The sequence below is a fragment of the Drosophila grimshawi genome, unplaced genomic scaffold (genome assembly GCF_018153295.1).
Source record: "Drosophila grimshawi isolate 15287-2541.00 unplaced genomic scaffold, ASM1815329v1 contig_44, whole genome shotgun sequence".
NCBI lineage: Eukaryota > Metazoa > Arthropoda > Insecta > Diptera > Drosophilidae > Drosophila > Drosophila grimshawi.
In genome coordinates this window covers 10661838-10679136 of record NW_025063240.1, presented here as the reverse complement: position 1 = coordinate 10679136, position 17299 = coordinate 10661838, and the positions used below count along the sequence as shown (strand labels likewise).

Below are 17299 nucleotides of genomic sequence, written 5' to 3'. Positions count from 1 at the left end.
GCCACGATCAGCGTAAACAAGATGCGCGTTGTCTTAAGCTGAACCGACAATGAAACTCACTCACTTTCTGAACGCTTTCCAGTCTTGGCATGCCAAGCACAAAAAGTCGTTGCCAAATATTCGACAGCTGCTGCAAGTGCTCGTAACTATGGCAAGACTACATAAAGAACCAGTACAAGTTGAGGTGTAAGGTGCATTTAACTGCTACTGTGTGTAACTAAATTTTCAGTTCGCTCACTGGTTGCCAAAATGTGCAATTTACATTTTTTTAATTTTTTTGCTGCTGGGACTGCAGTGCCTTAATGCACTTTCTCAGGCAAGCAACCGGTTTGGGGTAAAGAGAATTCGCGGGCTTGTGTGAAATTTCATTTACAGCTGCGGCCTTCCAATCATTTTGCATGCAATGCGCATACGACGTGTGTTACAGTTTCGTATATGTCGAACATACAACATACTACAATATGAGTATGGCCAAAAGCCGGCTAAAAACATTTGCCCATGCCCATGTCTGGCTGCTGTTCGCCTGCCCGCCAGCCAAAAAACCGGTCAGCCGCTGCTGCTAGTCTGACGCAGTCTTGTCTAGCCCAATATATTCGTCTTGGTCATGTTTGGCCTGTGACGTCAGCGTTGAGTGATAGTAGTGAATCATGTAAACATGATTCGAGTATGCAGATCAATTAAATGTAACTGCTTACCATTGCTGCCTACGCAATTCACACATTATTATTGTTATTTATTTGATATCTTTTTTTTATGCTTTCCATGACGATTATCGTGCTTATCCATTGCAATGGCTTTGTCGCTAAACATCAGGTGCTAAGAGCTGCCAAAATTGGTGCTAATTTTGGAGCTGTTGGGATTTCCTTTATGGCTTTATACACCAATCAAAGCTCGCGAAACCTGCTCTCGGACAAGTCATAATATTATCAATTTGATTTGTGTTGTTTACTGAACTAAGTTGCATAATTAAAACAGGATTTGTGTATTAACTTTGTGTGTAAAATACTTTTAAATGTGTTCAAGAGTTTTTGCCACAATTAATGCCCTATGCACAACATCTATTTAAACATCTCTCAACCAGCTGTGGCCACTTATGGCGGAAAAAAACCTTTTAGCTCAAAGCCAAATAGATCAATTATTGACTTCACTAAAACATGCGCTAATTAAATGCCAGCTAATTTAATTATATGAATGTAAATTGCATTTGATAATTACATGCGAAAAGCTTATATAAAACATGCAAAACTCTAAAAATATTACTATTGTAGCTGATGATGCTAGGCATAAATATAGAAATAAATATTGTACAAAAAAAATAATGTAAAAAAAAAACACTTCTATTACAATAGATTAAGCGATACATCATTTAAAATTGCTTTCGCCATGAACTTGGGCGAACAGCTACAGTTCCATTACAATAAGCACGTGTTATTAACTTGGGTCACTAACTAGAACCGATTCAGTCCGACTGAGCGGTCAAACTAAAGCTAAATATGTATATTTGTTTGTGTATATATGATTAGTGTGTTTTATGATATTAAAGAGTGTAACTCACACGTGTTGTTTTGTTGTAGATGAAATATACCTTTCTATTATTTTGATATTGAAATCTTGCTGTTAGTAACCCATTGATAAACCGCCATATGCAAGTGGATTTGTGTGGAATTGAATAATTGAATGATTACCTTGTTATTGTCAATTTGTGTTTGAGTACACACATCTCAACTATTTTACATATTATATATTTAACAGAAATTTAGCGTGCAACTAAAAAATAAAAAATAAAAAAATTGCGCATAACGCTATACGTTCTACTGTAAATATGTAAATCTGGGTGATTCTGATTTATTTGCTGCTCCCGCTCTAAAATCACAATTAAAGGAAATGAGAATTGAGAGCAGCGTAGTTTTAAAGTGTTGCTTTAATCCAATATATGAATTCCATGGCAGTTTATTATTGCCTGTGCATCAGCTAAAGGTTGTCGTGTCATATTAAGGACATTCTACAATTTGTGGGGTAAGTGCTTAGAATTTATATTCAAAAAGGAAACAGCTTCTTCTTATTCTTTATGAACTTGAATAGGATCAGATCATTTGATTTACATCCGTCGCTTTACGTGCTTTGACTATTCGTTGTCGACTCAACGATTGCAATTTGTAAATCAGTTAGCTTAATCTTTGCAGCCGCAAAAACAACTAATCTGAGTGAATTGTTCTATTTGCTTATTTGTGTGTGTCTTCTAGTTTCGCTTAACACTAAAAAGATAAGCAGTTGAAACAGTGGCAGTAGAGGCATTGGTTAATCACTGCGTGTTGGCCAGCACACACTTGTCTCCATTTAATCAGCTCAATAGCTGAAAAATTGTCGTATTTTCTGAGTCTTTTCGCACGTTTCGCTGTTTGCGTCTCGAATATGCGCTGAAACAATTACAATGAAAGAAATACATAAAAATAAAAATAAAAAACAAAAACAACAAAATTGTGCTAAACTAGACAAGTATTGCCATATAGCTGGCAAATGTGTATTCAATGTTAATGTTAAGTCGCAATCATTGCCACGCATTTTACGTGTATTTCATTTGATCTCAGTCTCAAAACAAAATTCGAATATCTGGCACGGCAGCCTGCATGAGTACATATAAGTCACTCGAAAAGCGAGCCAGTTTTGAGTGGGTTTTGAATGGAGTGCATTGTTGAGTATGTTGATACATTACCTGAGTATTTAAAACGAAGTGTATTGTAAGATTTGTGCTTTATTTCTATGCACACCAATCGCTTTTTGAACGACAAACAGTCGTCGGCTCGCGCTCCATGTGCCGTATACTTAATTTAATTGCTTTACGAATTTAAAGTGGAAACAAACCGTAATTAATAATGACGATGGCCGTGATTAGTGGAGCAGCCACTGATTCAAATAATGGAGCTGTAAGTTCTTAAAATGCTTTCATATCCCTCCAATAAGTGATACAAAATAACTTTATCAGCTGCCATTAAGAAGTGTCTGATTGTGCATGACATATTTATGAATTGGTAATCATATATCAACGCTGATTGTGAGCTACTCGAATTGAACTCTTTTGTGCCCCCTACATACACATGATTAAATTAACATTAGCCACACGAATTTAATCGCATAATATGATATTGGCCAGATTGTGAGTTCTTCAAAATGTATTTCAACTGATGACATCTATCGCAGAGCGTGTTTGTCACTTGTCACTTGTTCGCGTCTAAGCCGTTAGTTAAATAATAGTAGACGACTTGAACGATATTGTGCTTTACGACTCTTATCTATTCGCAATATTTGGTTTGCCTAATGAATGCTTATATGATGCCCAGAAGTGGCAGCAGCCCAATAGTTTACTTTTGTCTGGTTCTAATTGCCTTATTCAACGGATTGAAAGGGATTGTCCAAATGACTCACATAAAATTAGAACAGAAAGGAATTGGTAATTTGATTTTAACAACAATGGTGAAAACGCACTGGAGTTTGTGATTGTTAACTTTTGTGGGTTAATTAAATAACAACACAGTAAACTATTGTCGACTGCATGAAAGTTGTCGAAACACAATCTATTGTTTGTTTCTCATAAACTTGACCCGCTGGCAGGCAATAGTTAGCGAGCATTGCATTTACTTCCGCTAATAACTTGTTTTGGCTTTGCATTACGCTCTTCCAAGAATGTTTCAATATCTTTCAATCAGTAGTATCCAATAAAATGTCAGCAACTTACATACTAAAATTCTGATTCGTTTTCTATTGTCCCAACAAAGATTATATAGATGTTCGATCCGACTTAAAACTTGATTTAAAATCACCTCATTGACATTTCAATGCCATGAATCACACAGATATTTGTAGAATTCTATTTAAAATTGGATAGCTGATAATAGACACTATGGGCTAATCAGTTTGGGATATACATTGATTTTTAATTAAACGAATATGTGGTGCACAATTAGTACTTTTTCTTTCGACTGGCCCGACGAGTCTTCCTGCCAGCTAGGTACCGGCTCTTGTGATCTATAGTGTTGGCTTCGTTATCAGCAGTACAAACATGCATAGAGTTCAGTGTATAAGCGCAAAGATTGCGAAATTCCTTAATTAATGACAAAACGAATGAACTAAACTCGTCATTGAAGTGCGATGATGGTCAATGGTCTTTGATCAACCAACATTACTTTGCGAGTGAAAGTGTCGTGTAGAAATCAGTTCTCCTACGGGTTTTGAACTCAACGCATTGTTGAGGTGTTTAATAAATTCTTATAAAATATAAGTCAACTGTTATAATACCAAAATGTCTACCGATGGTGAGGTAAGCATTAAATGTGATGTGAAGGGTGTAATTAAATATACAAAAACAAACTGTCAGTAAGCAATCTAATGCTATCCTGCTGTGCATTCTAAATGATCGATTCAAAGTCAACAGTTTGCGGTTTAAAAACATTAAAAACGCTCTATTTGGGATTTTTTTGTCGCAAAATACGTCATCAACTTATGGAAATGTATTTTATTAATTGTGCTGTTTACTCAATGCGAATTGGTTTAGCACTTGGCACGCGTGCTTTGCATATTGAAGTGGTTAAGTAATGCGCATCCGTATAACGCATAAAAATAATTGATTATTGTGGCTTTAGTAATGTATGTGACAACTCTCTCCAATTACTCTGCGGCTTTCACGCAAAAAAATACAATAAAATGAAATTTTATTTTGTAATTGAGTGTGTCAAATGTGCACAACCGGTTGTAAGACTAAATTTAGAATGCTTTTATATGTATATGACAGCTCCGCATGCAAATTTCTTAAAATTCAGCTCACAGGCGAGATACAATTTTTGTCGGATGCAACTGCAGTAAATTACCATTCAAGTACGACCTGATTTTTATTTGTTCTACAAGTGTGCGAATTGTTTTTTCGTTCAGCCTTTTTTTTATAAACTAAGTAGCTACAGTTATTTGAAATCAGCGCAAAGGTCACATAAATTAAGCGGATTTTAAACACATATATAAAAAATCATAGTCAAATCAAAAATACAATGTCTTGGGGGCGTATGCGTAATGTCAGCTAGCCAACGTGAGGCGACGTTAGATGTTGTTAAGTGGTTCTGCTTCGTTGAGTGCAAACATTTATTTAAGTGAGTTCCGTTCGCCAATAGAAACCGATAGATGGCGCCAGTTGCCGAGGCGCACACAAGTATGCAACGTTTTTTGCTCGGCACTCAAACTGCTTAACGGATATTTTGAAATGCGTCCAGAACTTGGCTAAATAATATCTCGAAACCATGAGTATCAGCTATTAGATAATGCGTACTTTAAAAAGTTTAACTTATTATTTATTAAGGAGCGTTAATCTGTGGCGCATTTTACTCCCTCGAAATCTGTTTATTTATTTATCTATCAAATATGAAAACCTTTTAATTATTCAAATCGTTTTTATAAGTTAATCATTACAGGGACATTAATTGTGCATCGTTCAATGTCACTTTAATCTAATCCACTCTCTCTCTGTGGTTAGTTGTCATCAGCTTAGTGCAAACTCGGTCAAGTTGAGCATTTTCTACGTTTTCAATTGATTTTCGTTTGGCAATAAATAAATAAAGAATCATAATAAATTTCCATATGCTCAAATCGCACCGCTTTGCACTGGTTGAGTTAGGCGGTACTCAACGCAGCTGGCACGTTTTGAATTACACTTGAATAAAAGCGCTGCAAATATTGTGTATAAATTGATATAAATTTATGTATATTGAAATATATGTATATTCATTTATACAAGTGAATTACTCGATACATATTGTCTGCATTTCACATTTTTGGCAATCAGTGGTTCGCAATTTGTTGGAGTAAATGTCACACAATTCAATGGACGGTTCATTGAGCGACCGATGCGAAATGATTCTGTTCCAGATGAAGGGGAGATTTTAAAGTGGCAACTGCAAATTCATGACGCTGCACGATCTTTTGCGCAGTTGGAATTTGTCACCCAACTGGGTGGCGCAGCTAAGCAAACTTTCATGCGTGTGACGTGAGTATGTAAAGTCATTAGGTATTTTTATTTCGGCTCTGTCTTATCTATCTCCATCGCTAATTAATTAGCGCATTATTTGCATAAACTTTTCCACCTATCGAGTTGGCCTTATCAGCAGGGCATGCATATGAGTCATACACTGTAGCAAAAAATGGTATATTCAAATTACTTGAATTCAATTTCAATATATTTTGTTTACAAGAAGCTAAAATAATAATTTATAATATATTTTATTTAATGAGAAGATTATTAAGCTGTCGGTCTTTACTGGCAATTATCTGTCAGGTTTTTGTATCTACGAGTATATCTACCCATATCTTACTTTTAGATAAATCTTAAAATTTATTGGTTAGCATACTACATATTATATATTAATATTATTATATATATTAAACATCCCTTTTATGACGCAGAAATCAATTACCTTTTGAAAAGCTATGTGTTTATGCAGGGTATTGTTAGTGTAGAATACTTTTTGGGGTATAATACACAAGTTCATCATTAACTGATGCAAGTGCAGCGGAACTAATTTCAAATTGAAATTATCTATATTAAATAATCTCGTAAAGTCCATAGGAGGAGCGAACAAGTTTGCAGTTTTCATTTTTCAAAAGCTAGTTCCGCTATACAGCAGCTAATACAGCGCTCTCTCTGATACACACACTCTCTTTCTTTTTCGTTCTCGCTCTCCCTCACTCCCTCTCTCCCTCTCTCTCTCTCTCTCTCTCTATCTCTATCTCTCTATCTCTTTCAATCATTGTGTCTATATTTCTCTTATTGTTGCCCGTTACATCGTCAAAGCGAGTATTGTACTCGCGAAGGTTCGCATTCATGTTCTGCTTGTCAAACTGTGCGGTTGACAGAACTTTAAAAAATTCATTGCAACGTGTTGGCAACGTTTAAAATTTCCCCCGACGTTAAGAAAAAATAAAAGAGGAAAATAGAAAAACGTTGCCTATTTTTTACATAGCCTCAGCGGTCGCAAGTTGTTGAGAATTGCATTAGTAATATTGCATTTTATCTTTTATACAAAATTAATAAATTCCCAATTTTTTTGCACTAAATTTCCACATTGCATTCTATTTTGTATTGTAAAAAGTGCTTGGAAATTTCTGGAAACCGCAACGCAGCGCGTTTACCGAGAGTTTACGAAATACGTTAAGCGCGCGACGGTTGCCATTGCCGACAGGATAGCACCCCCTCCAGGATTTGTGCTGCGGTGAACATGAGTTTTCACAAAAGCGATTCACGCACGCCCCTGGCACCAACGGAATATACCGTAAGTAGCTGCCCACCTAGCTCTAGATTCGATATCGAAATAGCTCGAATCGGTTAATCGACCCCTTTCAGGGAGCTCAATGTTGAAGTGATGAAAATGGCGTGTGAAGATTAAGCCGCAACATTATTCTAATCTAATCAGCAATTAGTTGTGCAAGTGTACAAATGCATTTTCTCCATTTTAAAAATAGTTATCGGGCTATGAAATATATACTGCTCATAATTTCACGACAAACATATTTTGATTTGCCAACAGATGTTAGCAAAACCTACAATATTATCGCTTATTTATCGTGAGTTACTGATTACTCTTTAGGGGTACTGATTCATTCATAACCACATGTGACACACGTACTCCATCAAGTGATATTAATTACTAATCACTCCAACTAAACAGAGTTAGTTCCTAACCCTAAACAAATCACTTATTTTCATTGATTGATCGACGTTTGAATAAATTGGGCCATGCAAATCATTTGCTGTATTTAAATTGATAACAAGACCAAGTGTTCCAAAACTAAAGTCTAATTTCGGGGAGTTTTTGTTTTAGTTTCGTTTGTCCCTGTTATTGTTGTCGTTATGAGTAACATACAAGCACAGAAACATTTCCACCCTCAACGCTGCTTCTGGAGTCAAGCATCGCCTATTCGAGTTATAGCTGATGTTGTTGTTGTTGTTGCTAATGTTTGTTGTCTTCCTCTTGTTTTTTTTTTTTCTTTATGAACAGTGGAATTTTCCGCTCGCTGACTGTGCGAGTTCCTTGCACTTTTATGTCTGCCTGGCTGGGATTCGAATTCGTTACGGGTACGTACGTGGTAGGGGACGAAGTAGGGCATACAGAAAACCGTATATGCCACCGCGAATGCATACGTCGCCTTTCTTCTTCTTCTACCTGCGTCAGCGTTTTTCAGGGTTTCAATTTTTGTGCTGTACGCTTTAAATTTCGTGGCAAAATGAACAAAAAAAGTAAAGTATGTTGTACTTTGACTTGAAGATTCTGGTGATTATTTATGCTGCTGCTACGCAAGCGCCGTTGATCATTTTTTTGCTGCATTGGTTTTCTTTAAATGGCACAACGCAAAATTCGATTGCGTTTGATAATTTTCCATGCCGTAAGCATTAAAGTCGGACTCTGCAAGTGTGACGAACGCTCTCTCAACACTTGTAATGCAATTATTGATACAGCTGAACCTCTCTCACTCTGGCTAACACTCCATGTGCTTTATCCTTGTCTCTGTCTTTTGTATGAGGCATAATTGCGTCAGCATCGTTGCACTTGAAACCTGTCTGCAACGTCTCACATTCTTTAATTTCTCATATGGATGTATATAATGTATATTAATTTATATTTATATTGGATCAGAAGCGGTTTCAATTTGCAAAAACAAAGCGTTCTCTAATTGACTCCCGATTTGGGCTATGTCTTGAAATTATAGCATTTCTGTATCTGACACATGCATTATTCAGGCTTTACTATCTTATCTATGCATTTGCAGGCACTCCAATGCACTTTTTCAGAAGACGGTTTCCTAATACTTGGGGCTGGCCATAAATCGACGAGTTTGCATTGACGATTTGCTGACAGTTTTCGCTAGAAATGTGCTAAGTTGACTTGCGCTGAGCTGTGCCACTTCCATTCCCCGTCATTATTTTCTGGCAACGTGACGCACACATTTTGCACTTATTTTATTTATTTTGTATTTGCTTGCATTTGCGAAGTATTTTAGCCAGTTTTGTAAAAAATTTTCCACTGCAATTTGTTGGCGTTTGTTTGCTAAATTGTTTTGTGCTGCTATTGCCGTTTTCGATTTTTTTCACCGCTGCTTCTATTTCTGTTCTGTTTTGTCTTCCACTCGCTTATGTAAGTTCAATGATATGCATTCAAAACTATCGACAGACCGCAGGCTTGACAGTTTTAATTACAAAAGTACATAATTGCATGTTCACTGCGGCTCCCGTACGCCTGTGAATGTGTAAATTTATAACTTAGTCATTGCATTTTAAGCAGGAGGACTGCAGAAGTGTAAGCAGAAAAGGTATTGGCGAATTTTCATTACTAACAATTGTCGCAAGACGTTTTCAGATTGCTTAGAGATTTTTTATTTCATTTTCTATCGTTATCAAAATGATTGATGTTGCTATTAAAAATTACTCAATTTGACTTATGCTTATGCTAAACGTACTTTTACTTAAGTTTCGATAGTTTCATGGGATAAGTAAGCTTAATCATATCAGGCAGAAACAATAACAGACATTTGTTAATATTGGTGTAATGCTCGTAGCCTGCACATTTTGTAATATAAGCCTAGGTACAACTGGGGCTGGGTATATAATTGTCGACTACGCCCATACAATTTGTTTGTTTTATATAAACCATATCGAGCACTCATGCAATTCAATTTTCTAAAGCAATTAAATCATTCTGCAAATATTCATTAGAAGTTTCTATACATTTCTGCACAATACAGTTAATTTATTTCCATACCCAGAATCTCATTAGAAGCAGCGCTTTATCTCTTTAGCAAGGTCTCAGTTCGCCATACTACGCCATAAATGCTAACGGCACTTTTCGCCATATTGAACTTGAACCGAGCCAGTGACACGTGTTGAGTGCTCTCCACTCTTTCGCATGGCTGTCAGTTTGCTTTTAGGTTCTATTTGAATTCAGAAAAAAATCGACCTGAATCGAAGAAAGGATAAAACGGAAAGTTGTTTGTATCTTTAAACCAGAGTTTTTATTCTCTTAATTGCATGGTATATTTTTCTAAAATTTGGAATGTATATTTTCCAGTGTATTTTCTTAAATGTCTTACATCAGCTATTTATACCCTGAACCTATTAAAAATTGATAAAAATGGTATAATAATTATAATTATTTTATAACTATAATAATATAATTTTTTTCTCAGTGCATCTTTCGAGTTTTACTTGTTGCACTTTTTGCAATGCTCTCGGTATTTGCGTAGCTGTTGCCGCCAATTAAATGTTAGCACAAATTGCATTTTTTGCAGCTATTCTATAGTACATGAAGTTTCCGAGTCGTAATGTGAACGCTTTCGACAAGCAAGCGTATTGTTGCACGCGACTGATTGACTGAATGACTGTCGAAGTGGTGTTTAAATGGCTATTATATAAATATTATTATATATTATTAGATAAGCTTGCGTCACAGTGCAGTAGAATTTCTGTCCGCACAGCTGCCTAACTATTGCATTAACTATTTTTAGCTCGAAAGCAATTTACATATGCAGAAATTATACCCTCTACCCAAACAGTAAGCAGGGCATATTGCGTCTATAAGGCAAGGGTATCTTGTAGTCTACATTGAAAGAGTTCCAAGCATTGAATGCGTTTGTTTTTGTTTGTTTATGCATTTGCGCATTGTGTATAGTGAACCGACGCGTAAAGCTGTTAAGTTGTTTCTTTTTTTTTTGGCATACGCTCAGAACTAATCGAGCGTAAGCAAAATTATAAAAACACATTTTGTTAGCTTCTTATGTTTGCCATACTTAATTTTACAAAATGGCAAATATTAAAAAAGAATTTCAATAATATTACAATATGTTTAATAAACTGGTGAATATACTTATAAAATAACATTTAATATAATTACATCGTATGCCTTTCACAAATATATCACATGAATTTTACATCCATCTATCGAATTCGGCGCGTTTTCGTCGCAAACATTTGTTGCCTATTTCGCCGCACAGCTGTTTCGCATTCGCCGCTGTTCAGTGTGGCGCATGTGTAACAAAGCTTGCAGTGCATTACCCTAGATGGCGCCAGATCAAACCCATAACAAGTATACGCACTGTCGTTTCTCACTGTTTGTTTTAAATTATACAATTTTTGTTGGCATGCTTTTAACGCAGCGATAAATAAATGAGTTAATTTGTAAATTGTGTAGCAATTTTCTAATCAACCAAATAGCTGTCAAAAATGTCAACCTGATGGCAGGCAGCTGATTTAATTTGGGGGAACAAATAAATAAAAAGAAATTACCAAAATATGGAATGGTTTATGGTTTATGCGAATTAGCCGTTCTTGTTGTTGCACTCATATATCATTTTCGCACATTTTTTGTGCAAATTTACAGCTTCCTCATTAATTTTATTTACGTCGCACTGGCTATAGTTGTCGTATCATGTCGCATTCGGCGTCGCACTGATTTTGATCAATTTATATGTGGGAGCACTCGCTGAGATGTGCTTTTTTTTAATAGCCGCGCGCGCGCCTCTCTCTCCCGGCACACGTGTGATCATATAGGAAACAATAAAGGCCAAGCCAAAGCAGCTGATGACGACATCGAGAATTGTGAATGCTGCTGCACCCCAACAAAATATATCTAAATACATAGTTACACAGCAGCCGAAATATATCGTTCCGAACAAAACCCGTCACAAACTAGCTGCTCAGTGCTGCTGCAGCGGGTTTTGTGGTTGTATGCGACCGTCTCCCGAGTGTCCACTATTTATTTGTGTTTAAAGAACGCAAACATCTCTCTCAGTGTGGCTGTCGCTTTTCATTTTGGCCACAAAAGTGCATAAAAACGGATGACATTGACCGTGAACGCGAACAGATTTCTATTGTATCTCACTGGAATTGCACATGCAAGCGTCGCGCATGTCGGTTAAGCTTTCGATTTTTAATTTTTTCTTGAACTCGACTCAGACACGTGTAGCGCAACGCCTTCAAGCTGAACGCCAACGCCGGAAAACCGCCATTGCCGCAGCGTCCTGTGCAGCAAGACCAAGAGCTGAGCAACTTTGGCCCTAAGACACGGGAATCGCGTCTGTCCAGTGCGGCGCTCAGTCGCCAGCGGTTGAAAATGTCGTTGAAACAGGGCGGTCCACCGCCGGCACTGTCGAGTGGTGCTGCTGTAATGACCACATCGTTAAGTGCCACCAGTTTGGATCAGCAGGTGTGATTGAAAGAATAAACCTTCTCTTGGTGTGTGTGTGTGTGCATGAAAGCATAGTTTTTCTTCTTCCGCATAACAGTTTTACTATTGAACTTGAATATTGCGCACACGACGCGTGTTGCCAAAAAAAACATTATACTAAACGTTGCATTGTCGGGCGTTTTGTTTACCAACAGACAACACACATCACAAGAGTGATTCTCAAGTTGTTCAATACACTTGAATGTTAAGTGAGACACACGTAGAAATTTGACATTGTGCACTGTGTTTGTCAAGGTCACATAACTGTAAATCCAGCAATAAGTAACCATTGATGCTCGTTCCTGAGCCACCCAAATTGGCCATAAAAACTGCATAGATCTTGCTACGTAAATCATTCTTGGCATCGATCAGGGTATAGCTCTCAGCAGCTGGCCAGCTGGCTGATTTACATAAGATTGCGCTCTTCTGCACTCTGCATTCGTTGCACTTCTTTAAATTTCTTATTTGCGATTGCTCAACGATCTACGATCTCTTTTTTTTTTTGTTGCAGAAAATTCCGACGGTTGTGACGGTCTACGATAGCGAGAAGAAAAATGGCAACAGGAACAATGCGAGCATAAGCCAGCCCAAGTGAGTGCCTTTCATTTTAGTATTCGATGCCATAGCTAACGTAACTGTAGCGCGCACACCAATCAATAAGTGTTTGCGTTTGATACAATTTTGCGTTTGCTGTCCAAAATGTACAAGAATATCGAAAACAATTCGTCAACTACAATGTTTGAAATGTATTCATCGGACAGATTCATACGGTCCGACATGGCCGATGTGCCGGTCCAGCAGGCGGCAGGCTCCACCCTCCCTTTGGTCCTGGCGCGCAAAAAAGGTGGCGATGATGGCGAGGATGGCAACTACAATCCTTTCGAGCATCGTAAGGTCGAGCATCCAACATCGTAAGTATTATGTTAAAAAGTACTGGTGACGATACAAGTTTTAGCCAAATCAATCCTTGAGCTACAAAGCAGATATATATTTCAATTTTAAATGTTTGATAAAAGGTTTTTCGGTAACTCGATTTGAATTATCTTATATAAAGAGCTGATAAGTGCGTTCAATGACTAACAAATTAATTAACGTCATTGAACTTTGCCTAGACTTTGATTTATCTACTCACATTTTCCTATTTCAACGAAAAGAAAAAAACAACGGAAATGCATGTGCAATTTTATTGACATTGTCCTTGGACTTTGTGTGAAAAGCTTTCGCACTAAAAATAAAGTAAATTCGCAAGCGAAAAATGAGAAAAATAGAAAAAACAAAAACAAATGTCAAAATATTGCTGCCCGATTCATTCACGCTGTAAAATCTGTAACGTTGTCTGCTGATCAGCTCAAGAAGAGAAGAGAGCGAGAGAGAGATATAGATAGAGGGAGAGAGGAGGGAGGCAGGGGCTGCGTATTGTGCACTGACAAACAAAATTGGGTTGGGTAAAATATGTTTGACACACAAATTAAGTTGGTGCGCTTCTATTTTAGTATAATTTGCATTCAATCGAATCACGTTTTAGAATTGATTCATCAACGATTAACGTAACAAAACAATTAAATATCGCATGTATGTATGTGTGTATGCGTGTATGCCTAAATATGTACACGCGATATATATTATCTATATGGCTGACTAGACATCACAACGCAGCAAAAAAAAAAAGAAAAGGCATTCGACAGATTTCTCTTATTTTTCGTAAATATTTTGATGCAACTTAACTTTTGTTTTGGCAGCCGGACAAGAATTGCATATTATAGATATTATATGATAAGTATTTGCGTATAATATTTGAAATGTCTGCGTCAGTTCAGAAAATGTCAATTATTGAATTGGGTTCATTTCGATTTCTAGTGATTTGGAGACCTTCATGCATCTGCTAAAGGGATCACTCGGCTCGGGCATTCTGGCCATGCCCATGGCCTTCGCCAATGCCGGCCTGTGGTTCGGTCTGGTAGGCACGCTAGCCGTGGGCGCCCTGTGTACCTACTGCGTCCACATACTTGTAAAATGTGCGCACATATTGTGCAGGCGCCGAAAGATACCTATGATGGGATTTGCAGATGTGGCTGAGCAGGCATTTCTGGATGGTCCACCCTCGTTAAATAAATGGTCCCGCTTCATTCGCTTCATGGTGAATACTTTTCTGGTGATCGATCTGCTTGGCTGCTGTTGCATCTATCTGGTATTTGTGGCGACCAATTTGGAGCAGGTGGTTGGCGTCTATATGGAAACGGCAATTAGTGTGCGCTTGTGGATTGTGATTGTTTCGGCACCTTTGGTCTTCATGTGCCTGGTGCGCAACCTTAAGTTTCTGACGCCCTTCTCGATGATTGCCAATGTTTTGATGTTTGTGGGCATTGTCATAACGTTTGTCTACATGTTTTCGGATCTGCCAGCACCAAATGAGCGAGCAGGTATCGTTTCACCAGTGCAATGGCCATTGTTCTTTGGCACGGTCATCTTTGCACTGGAGGGCATCGGTGTAGTTATGTCCCTGGAAAATGACATGAAGAATCCCAAGCATTTCATTGGCTGTCCCTCGGTGCTGAATCTGGGCATGGGTCTGGTCATAAGCCTTTACACTCTGGTCGGCTTCTTTGGCTTCCTGAAGTATGGACCTGACACTGAGGCTAGCATTACGCTGAATCTGCCCCTGGAAGATAAGTGAGTTGCTGGAGCCACATGTTAATCTCTGGAACTAATTAAATTCTCTGCTTGCAGATTGGCGCAATCCGTAAAGCTTATGATTGCCATTGCCATATTTTTCACTTTCACTCTACAGTTCTACGTACCCGTCAGCATTCTGTGGAAGGGCATTGAGAGCAAAATTTCTGCGGGGCGTCAGAATATTTGCGAGTACGCCTTACGTGTCAGCTTGGTGGTAAGTGCTGATAAATTCGTACCTAAATTTTTACTTTGGTTAATATTACAATGTCATTGCACTTTTACAGATTCTTTGCTGTGGCATTGCTGTTGCGTTGCCCAATCTGGGACCATTCATCTCGCTCATAGGCGCAGTTTGCCTCAGCACGCTCGGCATGATTGTGCCGGCGACTATCGAATTGGCTGTATATAATGAGGATCCGGGCTATGGGCGTTTCAAGTGGCGACTGTGGAAGAACTCGGGACTGATTTTGTTTGGCATTGTGGGCTTCGTAACTGGCACATATGTGAGCATACGCGAATTTCAGGCTGAATTCAATGGGGGCCATGTGGGCGATGAGCATTGACCAGCTGCTGCCCAAGATTTATGCTAATTTAATTTAAATTAGTTTTAATACAACTCTTCTAAGCACAGGGATATCTAAGTTAAGTTTTTAACTAATTTTAGGGCTAACCAAAGTTTTGTAAGATTCTCCCTCCGCAATAATCTTCCACATACCATGTCCACACAATAATTTCAAACTAAAACCAGGAATTATGTGGTAGTATCATTTCCTTTTTTCTGGCCAAGAAACGGCAGTTTTGTTGTTGTAGTTACCTTCACCCATACCCTGTACCCTTTAACTTAACCGTTATCCAAGCAAAGTATTTGATTTAGTTGATGCCGCATTATGAACCGTAATTGTGGCATAAAAAGCTATTTAGAGAAATCCTCTAAAAGTGATTTGCGTAAACGTAGTGATCTTTTGACAACAAAATATATCGTAGTTATAGTAGTTGTAATTAGATCCTAGCTGAACTAAATTAGTTACACACCAAAATAGACAAACAGGTAGCCAAGTAAAACACAGACAGACACACATTTTGTTATATTTTTCGTTTATTAAAATATCATTGATTTTCCCTATTTTTATGCCCTATTATTATTATTATTATTCATGATTTATTTAATACATATAAATACTACCTATCCAAAAAGATACCATTGCACAATTCGCAAATAAATTTTTGATTAAAAGAAAATTATTAAAACAAAAACATTTCTGCTGTATATTTATAAAAATTGAAAGATATACAGTACAAAAAAATACATAAGATAAATGCAATTTTATACAACGTCTTTTAATTGTAAAACATTGAGATACAAAATTTAGGCCTCTAAATGTCAACAGACTTGAAATTTTTCAACTTGAGCCTAAGAGTATGCCATGAAATAGTTATAATTGCTACACAAGGCACTTTAATTTTAAATGTATTGCATACTTATGTCGATACAAATTAGCTTAATTGACATGACATTATTCTAATTTGGATAGATATGTAAATATAGTTTTTCATGGTCTCAAGAAATCTACAAAAGAAATTCAATGTGTACTCATCGTAAACTGGTTAAAGTAGTAACAAATTACTAATGTAATTTCTTAAATTTCCCTAGGATATAAGTCCCTAAATGATTGTTAAACACCCGTTAATTCATTTGACCTTGAGATTGCTACCTAATAAGTATTTATCGCCTCCACTGTGTTGACATTTCTCACCGCAAACGATTTGCATGTTTATTTGCACTAAGCACAAACAATCCCCTAACACTTGATAGTGGAGTGATAATAAGCAAACTGCCAAAACCACGGCAGCGATAACTGCTTGAAATTGCAACAAATTTTAGCGCATTCCCACGCTTCTTCATGGCGCTCAGAACCAAGAACCGCAAGCTAATATATGTGATATAAAGCGCTGAAAAATGAAACGCTGATAAGATATTTATTCAGGTGCTGTGCAGTGTTTTTATTTCTCCCGTAATCACCCACAAAAGTGTTGGCGAAAAGGCCAAAGCAGGCAATAAAAAACAAAAATCATAAAAAGGGAAATGTGCAAACGCAATTTAAGTCCAAGTAACTGAAAACGGAACCGTGAGAAAATTACACCCACAGATAACAACACAGAGACATACACACACACACAAACACAAACAAATACATACAGGCTCAAGAACTCATATAACACAAGTACATGAGAGTTGTATCCATCAGATACTTTAGCGATAAGGGTTTTGCATGTGACGCAATGAGGTGTTGTTTGTGTGTGTGTGTGTGTGTGAGTGTGTATAAATGAAATATTAATGTTTACCAACGGTCAAGGCAACCAGCGGTCCGAGTGAG

The 17299-nt window shown here is 37.4% G+C and overlaps 1 protein-coding gene across 4 annotated transcripts; it reads left to right on the top strand.

Moving 5' to 3' along the window:
- The first annotated feature begins 2782 nt into the window (after window positions 1–2782).
- LOC6558515 (proton-coupled amino acid transporter-like protein CG1139) lies at window positions 2783–16250 on the top strand. 4 transcript variants are annotated; one of them, XM_032736043.2, is made up of 7 exons: window positions 6880–7032; window positions 7128–7307; window positions 12763–12842; window positions 13013–13162; window positions 14109–14921; window positions 14979–15138; window positions 15209–16240. In XM_032736043.2, the coding sequence occupies exons 2-7, from the start codon at window positions 7254–7256 to the stop codon at window positions 15485–15487; spliced, it is 1536 nt and encodes a 511-aa protein (XP_032591934.1). In that variant the 5' UTR covers window positions 6880–7032; window positions 7128–7253; the 3' UTR covers window positions 15488–16240. The 4 variants fall into 4 exon arrangements, with proteins under 4 accessions (XP_032591937.1, XP_043071496.1, XP_032591934.1 ...); XM_032736046.2 differs by lacking the exons at window positions 6880–7032; window positions 7128–7307 and adding an exon at window positions 2783–2924; XM_043215561.1 differs by having other exon boundaries at window positions 6861–7307.
- The last annotated feature ends 1049 nt before the right edge of the window (window positions 16251–17299 follow it).

Bases quoted from the DNA above. Each gene is read 5' to 3' on its own strand.
- LOC6558515 (XM_032736038.1), top strand. From the start codon at position 12,138: ATGTCGTTGAAACAGGGCGGTCCACCGCCGGCACTGTCGAGTGGTGCT. The intron at 12,231-12,762 runs GTGTGATTGAAA...TTTTTGTTGCAG, and splicing joins CCACCAGTTTGGATCAGCAG to AAAATTCCGACGGTTGTGAC. The intron at 15,139-15,208 runs GTAAGTGCTGAT...GCACTTTTACAG, and splicing joins CCTTACGTGTCAGCTTGGTG to ATTCTTTGCTGTGGCATTGC.